Source organism: Lipotes vexillifer, unplaced genomic scaffold, assembly GCF_000442215.2.
Source record: "Lipotes vexillifer unplaced genomic scaffold, Lipotes_vexillifer_v1.1 scaffold69, whole genome shotgun sequence".
NCBI classification, from domain to species: domain Eukaryota; kingdom Metazoa; phylum Chordata; class Mammalia; order Artiodactyla; family Lipotidae; genus Lipotes; species Lipotes vexillifer.
The window spans coordinates 3,232,352-3,243,022 of NW_006790942.1; the positions used below are offsets into that span (position 1 = coordinate 3,232,352).

General features: G+C 40.0%; 1 protein-coding gene across 2 annotated transcripts in view; it reads right to left on the reverse strand.

Moving 5' to 3' along the window:
• The window catches only part of ATP6V1H (ATPase H+ transporting V1 subunit H), a 64,134-nt gene that overhangs the window by 17,826 nt on the left and 35,637 nt on the right, over window positions 1–10,671 (reverse strand). For both annotated transcript variants that reach the window (XM_007464022.1, XM_007464021.1), the window contains one exon: window positions 2,993–3,171. In XM_007464022.1, the coding sequence (XP_007464084.1) occupies window positions 2,993–3,171 (179 nt within the window). The remainder of the gene's footprint in view (window positions 1–2,992; window positions 3,172–10,671) is intronic.

Sequence of the window (10,671 nt, forward strand, 5' to 3'; positions counted from 1 at the left end):
TGGTACGCGGGCCTCTCACTGTTGTGGCCTCTCCCGTTGTGGAGCACAGGCTCAGCGGCCATGGCTCACGGGCCCAGCCGCTCCATGGCATGTGGGATCTTCCCGGACCGGGGCACGAACCCGTGTCCCCTGCATCGGCAGGGGGACTCTCAACCACTGCGCCACCAGGGAAGCCCCTAAATGGCTTAATTTTCAATAAATCATGTGAAACTTATTCAGGGTACTAAGGTCCAGTACTCCTGTCAAATTTGAATGTTCACCATGAGATATTAAAAGGAGCACTTGCTTTCAAAATTCTAACCTTAATATACACATAAATGCATGTACATCACTAAAATATCTGATAGGGACTTCCCTGGTGGCACAGTGGTTAAGAATCCACCTGCCAACGCAGGGGACACGGGTTCAAGCCCTGGTCTGGGAAGATCCGACATGCCGCAGAGCAACTAAGCTCGTGCGCCACAACTACTGAGCCTGTGCTCTAGAGCCCACAAGCCACAACTACTGAGCCTGCGTGCCACAACTACTGAAGCCCATGCGCCTAGAACCCATGCTCTACAACAACAGAAGCCACCGCAGTGAGAAGCCCGCACATAACAATGAAGAGTAGTCCCTGCTCACCACGAGAGAAAGCCTGTGAGCAGCAACAAGGACCTAATGCAGCCACAAATAAATAAATTAATTAAAATAAATTAAATATCTGATAATCTAGCATTGTTTCTACCATGCCTCTTAAAACACTGTATTTGCCAGACCACTAGATACATAAAGATAAATTTATGTAAAAGTATATTACTTTAACACAAAATAAAATAACATATACTTTAAATGACAAACCATGATACTGCAGTACAAAAATAAAAACACATACCTCAGTACAATATTTTTAAATGTGACTGCCAACAATGCAGAGGTAATTCATTAACTGAATTAGCCCACTACAGATTAATTAAAAACAAAAACCTCTGTACATGTAACAAACTAAAATGCACTTTAATTAAAAAATTAGTCACTATGTATCAAGTAACAATTATTCAAATCTTCATAATATAAAACTGCTTTAATGTGGTTAGCCAGTGAACAAAGTGACAAGACAGGCTTGTACTTTCTTTCAAGTAAAATTTTCAAAAAGAAGTAGCCATTTAATACTGATTGATAATTCAGTATAACAAAGACTCACTGGTTAAGGTGATCAGAGTAACCTGTTAAATAAAGTAGTAATTTAATGAAAGGCTATTTAGTATAAGAAGTAACCTAGTATTGTTTAACTAATATGCTAAACCTGTAACAATATAAAGAGACAAATCTATTTCAACTGCTCCCATCACCATGTTAGCTTTATGTAAACAGCAATATTGTTCACATTACCAAATTCAACATGAAAAATCAGTAAATAATAACAATTGGCTAGCATGGATTAAATAATTTAGAAAGCTATCACTAATCTTATTTATTTTTTTAAAAGGGTCTCAAATCATTATTACAGAAGAACTAATGATAATTTTTTTAAATAAACATAATAAAATAGAATTTGTATAAATTGCAAGCCTATTGCTGGCCTATTATATTACAAACAACTTATTCATATTTGAAATTATGAAAAGACAAAAATCATCTGCCTTCCTCCACAAAGCTCCCTACAAACCACTGATATGAGTGACAGCTCCCATCTCTATAAAAGCTTTTGGGCCTTGAGCTTATGGGCTGCACGGAATTATCTGATAAATAACATTTTTGGAACACATACTATACTAAAAGCACTTGCTGGACACCTCACGGAAAATCCTACAAGATTAGAATTTTTATCACTATTTTACCAAAAGGAAAATTGAGACTTTAAAATGTCAAGAGGCTTATTCAAGGCCACACGTGGACAAAGCGGTCAAACAATTCAAACTGGAGTCATCCTGGCTCCCAAACCCAATCTACTTCTAGTGAGTAACTCTCTTTTTAAAATGTATCAATAGTTCAAAAACAAAGAATGCATGGGTTAATGAGAAAAATCATCAAGCTACATTAAACAAAAAAGAACCAGGACCAGAAGAATACATAGAACCCTATTTGTGTGTGTCTGTGTGTGTGTGCGCACGCACATGCATGCATGCTAGGGGGAGGGGGGCTAGGTTTTTTGGGGAATGAACACAAGAAACCAGAGGGGCAGAGGGAAGTAGCTGGGGAAGATGGCAGTACTGGTGTGCTGTCCCTTCTGTACTGTATTGTATTCTGTACTGTACTGTATCCTGTATTCTGTACTGTACTGTATTCTGTACTGTACTGTATTCTGTACTGAATAAAAAAAGGGATTTTTTTCTTTACTGCAAGTACATCACTTGCATAATTTTTAATATAAAAAATAAATAAAACCAATAGGGACTTCACAAAAGCAGGAGGGCTTCCCTGGTGGCGCAGTGGTTGAGAGTCCACCTGCCGATGCAGGGGACACGGGTTCGTGCCCCGGTCCGGGACGATCCCACATGCCGTGGAGCGGCTGGGCCCCGTGAGCCATGGCCGCTGAGCCTGCGCGTCTGGAGCCTGTGCTCCGCAACGGGAGAGGCCACGGCAGGGAGAGGCCCACGTACCGGAAAAAAAAAAAAAAAAAAAAAAAGGGCAGGAAAAACTACTCTTTCCATATCTAAGCAAACCTCCTCCACAAATTAACAATGACTGCTGCTTAAAAAAGATTTTAAACCAGGGGGAGATTCTCAAAGGGTGGCACCCACAACCCGTGGTAGAACACCAGGTCAGATTTTAGACAACAGACAACAGTGGGGATCCACCCGAAAAAGGAGAAATAACACACAGCTCTGACCAATGGTTGCCATGATGGTGAGCCAGTGTTTCCATACCCCTCAATATTCAATAGAAGACATGATGTTTTAGTGCAATCTTTTGAGTTTATAGTTCATAACAAATTTAAATTTCCTTAAAATATGAGGCAAGTCAAACAAGGCCCAATATACCCAGCCTGTGAGAATTAAAAAGAATAACATACCTAAGATCCTGGACACTCTCACCAAGTTTCTCCAAGAGAAATTTTATATCTTCACTGATATCTTCGTCATCGTACTTCTGCTGTTCCAAGTTCTCCAACTGTTTCAGAACTTTGCACTGAATCATAGCCAGAGCATACTCTTGGCGAGTTTCTCTTTCAGTTGATTTTTCTAAGAAGTTCTGGGTTAGACAAAGACACAATGAGAAATGATATAATTTGTTATGTGATGTTCTCTGCACCTGCTTTCACATCCTCTCTCCTCTTCCTGTTCTCAAGTTAACTATCACCTTAAGTGGATGACTGGATCACAAATCCTGACTTCTTTCCAAGCATCTGTCCCACATCAGGAGCATCCTTCTGATTCCTTCCTTACTTACTAGCTTACTAAACATTTTAAATTATTGACCTAGACAAGCCTCAAAACACTGAACACATTTACAGTGAGGTCCATCACCATCCTTCCTCACAGCCCTGCTCTTGAGGTCACCAACATGAACACTCCATTTCTTGGCCACATGGAGCGCTTAGGATGCTAAGAAAGACTGTTTCCTCAAGTATCTCTCTAGTTCCCAGTCCCTGACCTTTTTCTCCATCCAATCAACCTGTAAGTGCACAAAGGACGGCAAGTTAAAAAACTCTCTTGCTTCAGTAATTATCAGAAAAGTTTTGTGACATTCAAGCAAATTCCTCAGTTTTCTAATGCAATTTTTAAGAGTACTGACGAAATCAGCAAAGGAATCTAAGTATTTCTGAAGATAAACTGTTCACTGAGTTAACCAATATTTCAGAGCAAAACCATGCTCATGCTGAGGTCTAGAACAAGGACAAACAAGCTCTCAAGAAAGCCACCTTCACAAAGTTGGTAAAGAAGGCCTGTCAAATCTCCCACACTCAAAAAAATCCTGGAATAACAATTCTAAATCAACTGTGCCAAAATTTTAAATTTCTTTATTTTTGCAAGGAAGTTATATTTCTAATAATTATGCTAAATAAATGCAGAGAGAGATTTAGCTTAGCATATGGAAATTAATGAGATCGATCCCTACCAAAATTCCAATGTTCACAGAAATAGGAAAAACAATGCTAAAACTTGCACAGAACTATAAAAGACTCCAAATATCCAAAGCAATCCTGAGCAAGAAGAATAAAGCTGGAGAAGTCACACATACTGATATCAAACTAAACTACAAGGCTACAGTGATCAAAACAGTATGGTAATGGCATAAAACAGACACAGAGTCCAATGGAACAGAATAGAGAGCCCAGAAATAAGCCCGTACATATTCAGTCAACTAATATTTGACGAGGGAGCCAAGAAAACCTATTGCGGAAAGGATAGTCTCTTCAATGTTGTCGGCAGGGAAACTGGATAACCACATGCAAAAAAATGAAATTGGACCCATATCTTATACCAGTCACAAAAACTAACTCAAAAGGGATTAAAGACTTAAACATAAGACCAGAAACTGTCAGACTCATAGAAGAAAACACAGGGGGAAATCTCCTTGGCATTAGCCTTGGGAATGATTTTTTGGATATGACACCAAAAGCACAGCAAAAGTAAAAATCAACAACTGGGACTATATCAAACTAAAAAGCTTCCGCACAGCCAAAGAACCAAAAAAAGCAAAATGAAAAGGCATCCTACAAAATGGGAGAAAACATTTGCAAACCATATATATGATAGGAGGGCAGTATTTAAAATGTATAAAGAACTCATTTAACTCACTAGAAACAGCCACAACAAAAAAGCACAAGCCAATTAAAAAATGGGCAGCGGATCTGTATAGACATTCTCCCAAAGAAGACATAAAGATGGCCAACAGATCATGAAACAGTGCTCAACATCACTGATCATCAGGGAAAATCAAGTCAAAAACCACAATTAAATATCACTTTGCACTTGTTAGGACAGCTATTATCAAAAAACAAGACAGCCAGTGTTGTCCAGATTGTGGAGATACGAGAACACTTGTGCACTACTGGTGAGAATGTAATATTAACTTCAAGTATAATGGAAAAGGTTAAGGATAAATATTGTGACACTAAATCAACCTATAAAAAATAAAATACTACAAAGCAGAACAGTTAAAAAGCCAATAGAAAAATTAAACTGAAATTCTAAAAAGAACTCAGTTAACGTTAGAGAAGGCAGGAATGGAAGACAGAACAAAAAACAGATGAAACAAACAGAAGAAAATAATAAAATGGTAGACCTAAATCCAACCACACCAATAATTACTCTAAATGTCAGTGAACTAAACACTCCAATTAAGAGGCAGAGATTATTAGAAGAGATAAAAATTCAAGACCCAAGTATATGTTGTCTCAAAGAGACACATTTTAAATATGAGACACAGATAGGTTGAAACTAAAAGATGGAAAACCGTAAGTGGAAGAAAGCTGGCATGTCTATATTAATTTCAAATAAAGTAGATATCAAGACCAAGAGCATTGGGACTTCCCTGGTGGCACAGTGGTTAAGAATCCACCTGCCAATGCAGGGGACACGGGTTCAAGCCCTGGCCCGGGAAGATCTCACATGCTGCAGAGCAACTAAGCCCGTGAGCCATGACTACTGAGCCTGCACTCTAGAGCCTGCGAACCACAACTACTGAGCCCGCGTGCCACAACTACTGAAGCCCACGTGCCTAGAGACCATGCTCCGCAACGAGAAGCCACCACAATGAGAAGCCCGTGCACCACGACGAGGAGTAGCCCCCGCTCGCCACAACTAGAGAAAGCCCGCACGCAGCAACGAAGACCCAATGCAGCCAAAAATAAATAAATATAAATAAATTTTTAAAAAATAAAAAGTTTAAAAAATAAAAAAGAGCTTTGGGCTTCCCTGGTGGCGCAGTGGTTGAGAGTCCGCCTGCCAATGCAGGGGACACGGGTTTGTGCCCCCGTCCGGGAAGATCCCACATGCTGCGGAGCGGCTGGGCCCGTGAGCCATGGCCGCTGAGCCTGTGCGTCCGGAGCCTGTGCTCCGCAACGGGAGAGGCCACAACAGTGAGAGGCCCGTGTACCGCAAAAAAAAAAAAAAAAAAAGAGCTTCAAAATACATGGAACAATAACTGGCCGAACTGAAAGGAGAAACCGACAAATCCACACTAACAGCTGGAAATTTTAACAACTCTCTCTCTTAGCAATTGATCATTGATAGAACCACTAGACAACAGAATCAGTACAGAGATGATCCAAATGATACTATGAACCACCCTGATTTAACTGACATTTACAGAATGTGATACATCTGCAAAACATGCATTCTTTTCAAGTACACATGCTACATTCACCGTGACAGACTGTAAGATGAGCGTAAGACAAATCTCAAATTTCAAAGAATTGGAACCATATAGAACATGTTCTCTGACCATAATGGAATTCAAATAAAGACCTTAAACTGTAGGGTGCCTTGAATTCTGATAACATCTCCCTTTATGAAATTCCTCCCTTCACCCCTCACTTTTGTGAGATTTTACTTATGAGTCTACTTAGTTTTCTCTGTTACCTTTTCCAGTTACTTTTCTTACTATTACCTCTCCTAAATTTAGAAACATATCAAAACTCTTCTGCTCATATGGTCCTACGTATTTGTTGCCTGGAGAGTTACACTTCATATTTAAGATATTATCATAACAGTTTCAGCCATAACCCCAACCCAGTCAGTGTAACTGTAAAGAACAGCCCGATGGCGCTCTTCTGAGACCATCTCTCCTCTCGATTCTCTAAGACAATAGCACTTCGAAATTTAGTCATGTTTGACGCTCCCCTTTCCTTCAAGTCTATGTCAAATCAATCAATAAACCTTACTTGTTTTTCCCTCGAAACATGTTTTAATTTCATCTCTCCATCTCATTACAGAGAATAAAAAGGTTGTGAAAAATATTTGGAAAATGAATTTACCAGAAACAAACCTAGATCATCCAGCAGCAGCGTACCCTTTAAAGACGCTAAACTCAATGGCATCTTCACCTCAACAAAATCAAAAGCGTAAATATCATTTTGGCCTGTGTCCAAGTAATGGTGCAGAGCGACCTTGACTTCACTAAGAACAAAGTGGAACCAAGCGACCATTCAGATCCTTCCTTCACCAAAGCTGCTAACCTTGTAACACACATGTTAAACCATCTGTGGTGAAGACCAGTTCTGTTTGATTTTCAATTTCCAATCAGTCAGGAACAAATACTTTTAGTAAAAAATACAATAAAAATGAATTTCTAGAAAAATGAACTTTAAAAGACATGCAAAATACAAGCTCAAATCCTGTATTATTAAATTTGACAGACATGTCAAATTACTGTAAGCTTCTAAATGCTTGCTCTCACTTTCTGTACTTATCCCTTGCAGGCTGCTAACCAACAGCTGACAGAACGGCACTGACATGCAGACCACACCCGAAGCAGCACTGTACTATGGGACTCACCCCAACATGAAAAATGTCTCAGTCTTACCAAACCTCTTCCAAACCTGGTATCTAACAAACAAGAGAGAGAAATTCCTGAAATAAGGAATGAGGGATGGACCTAGGAATAAAATTTCTTGATAGCAACACTTCTATGTCAAAGCAGTGGGCAAAACAGTCCCCATACACCCAAACCAGAGCAGGTCTCTCTGAAGGGGTTATGACTGTGAACTGTGTGCACAGGAAGATGTACGTCTGTGTTTGTCTGTGTCTGTGTGTGCATATGCATGTGGGTGTGAGTTAAACATCATGGTTAGTACAGCTAATGTAAATCCAAATTCAATTTGGGGGTATTTCTTTCTAAGCTTTTATGCTGAAAACCATGCAGTTGTAAAATACAATTTATCTTATTATCTGACATATTACGGAGGCTCTTGACTAAACAGAGCCAAAAAGAGAAAAACTCTACACAGCAAATAAGGTCTTGAATGTCTTTCTCAGTCACAGCCTCAAAAAACATTCTAATTTATTTTAGAAACGAAACATTGACATATCAAGTTAAGCAATGGAATAACATTCATGGAGACCTGGAGTTCAGCACCTGCTATGAATAATTGAGACAGACATTTTCAAAAATAAATTCACCCAGCCAAATGGAAAGAAAAAAAAAATTAACAGCTGCTAGATTTCTTCAGCTCACAGCAGCTCAGCAAGCTTCCAAAAGCACAAAAATTCCCCTCCTGAGTTTCAGGATGTGGGGAAAAGTGCATAATTAGACAATCGTCAAACAACCTCATCGGTGAAATCTTTATTAAAGGTTACAGGAATCTGAGAATAACGAAGAAAAAAAAGAACACGTTTTTTACACCTATTCGATGGTCTAAATCAAATGGCTTTACTATGTCCTTACTAATGGCTCGATTTTAACTCAGTTGTGTAAATCAAAGTTCTGGATATCTAAAGATGTTCTTCTGATATTCAGTCTTCAGTATAACCATGCAATGGTTATACTGTCCCAATTTATCAAGGAGAGTCCAAAAAACTAATATACCTATCAATAGGTTGGGTGTATTTTAAATAACCTGAAATCCAAATTAGACAATAGAAGCTGAGAAATTAGCATAAGTTCGACACATTGTGGGTAAAAAATTGAAACTGCAAATGAAGTGTAAATAAGATTTTTAAATCTTGCTAAATAAACATTAGTAAAATATTCATGCTGTCTTTTCTAAATCAAACAGAACAGCACTTGATCTTTGCCTAGGTTCCACATTAATTCAGAATGCAATTTCTACAGGTGGGCGTTAAAGAGGCAAATTGCTAGTATTTTATGCTTTTATGGAGCAAAAAGGCAGGAAAATAAATACAGATTGTATATTTACTATTGCCAGCCATCGTCCGTTATTTCGTTGAATTCTTACCCAATCTTGAAGTGAGTAAAGTATCACTAACCACCTTTCACAAGTGGAGAAATCAGCTCTGAGAGTTCAAACCACTCTCCCAGCAACCTAGTGCTGGGATTCATCCCTAGGCGTGTCTACTCCAGAGCCTACACTCTTGCTAACACACCACGTGGAAAGGAAAATTAGAAAAGGGTTATGCTATTGTACCCCTCATATTTTCATAAAAAGCAGATAATCAATCTGGAGAGCTCCCAAATCAGGTCAAAAGAAAACTGAGAATCTCAGTCTGGCTTTATACTTCTTGTGACTTTTTGAACTTTGTATACCGTAAATATTCATCATGGTGACTCAATGAAGTCTCTCCATCAAAGACAGATTCAAACAAAATACAAAATCCCTAAGAAAAAATATCTTGTCATATTCATCCTTCCATAATTGGTGTTCAATAACATCTGATGCATTGAGACGTGGACAGATAGTCCATGAAATGGGGGATGGGGGGAGGAACAGGAAAAAGAAAGGATAGGATAGGATAGAATAGGATAGGGAAGGGGGAGGGAGGGAGAGGGGGAGAGAACAGCTCAAAGGTAGGATCCAGCTAATATTAACAAACACCTCTCACCTACCATATACCCGTATTAGAGGTACCTGCTTCCAATTACCCTTTTATCTAACATAATGATGACTTAACATGAAAATCAATGGGAAGAGGAACTACAGAAGGGACAAAATACTAAGCAAGGTCTGTGGGAAGCTCAGCTACAACAGCTGCCACATACATTATGGGCAAAGCAGTTTATGCTGGGGGGTGTAGAGGGAGGGACAAGACAGGGGTCAGGGTTAACAGATACGAGCTACTGTGTGTGAAACAGATGAGCAGCAAGGACATACTGTATGGCACAGGGAACGACAGCCATTGTTGTGTAATAACTTCCAATGAAGTATACTCTATAAAAATACTGAATCAACGTTATACACCTGAAACTAATGTAATATTATAAATCAACTGTGATCATAAATAAATAAATAAATAATGATTTGATAAGACAAATGGCTTGTCTCAAAAAAAAACCAGGGCTTCCCTGGTGGCGCAGTGGTTGAGAGTCCGCCTGCCAATGCAGGCGATACGGGTTCATGCCCCGGTCCTGGGAAGATCCCACATGCCGCGGAGCGGCTGGGCCCATGAGCCTGTGTGTCCGGAGCCTGGGCTCCACAACGGGAGAGGCCACAACAGTGAGAGGCCCACGTACCGCAAAAAAACAAAACAAAAACAGACTTCCCTGGTGGTGCAGTGGTTAAGCATCTGCCTGCCAACGCAGGGGACACAGGTTCGAGCCCTGGTCCAGGAAGATCCCACATGCCATGGAGCAACTGAGCCCGTGAGCCACGACTACTGAGCCTGCGCTCAGGAGCCCGTGAGCCACAACTACTGAGCCCATGCTCCACAACAAGAGAAGCCACCGCAATGAGAAGCCCACACGCCACAAGGAAGAGTAGCCCCCGCTGGCCACAGCTAGAGAAAGCCCACACACAGCAACAAAGACCCAACGCAGCCAAACTACATAAATAAATAAATAAATAAATTTTAAAAACAAAACAAAAACAAAAGCAGCTTATGCTGAGCTTTAGATTAAATCTCAATCCATTACTATAAATTATTAGTATCTGATTTCTTCCTAAAACTCATAGCACTCACTATATTATCTAAATGACACTTATAAAAAACCATGTAAGGGGGCTTCCCTGGTGGCGCAGTGGTTGAGAGTCCGCCTGCTGATGCTAGGGGACACGGGTTTATGCCCCAGTCCGGGAAGATCCCACATGCCGCAGAGCGGCTGGGCCCGTGAGCCATGGCCGCTCAGCCTGCG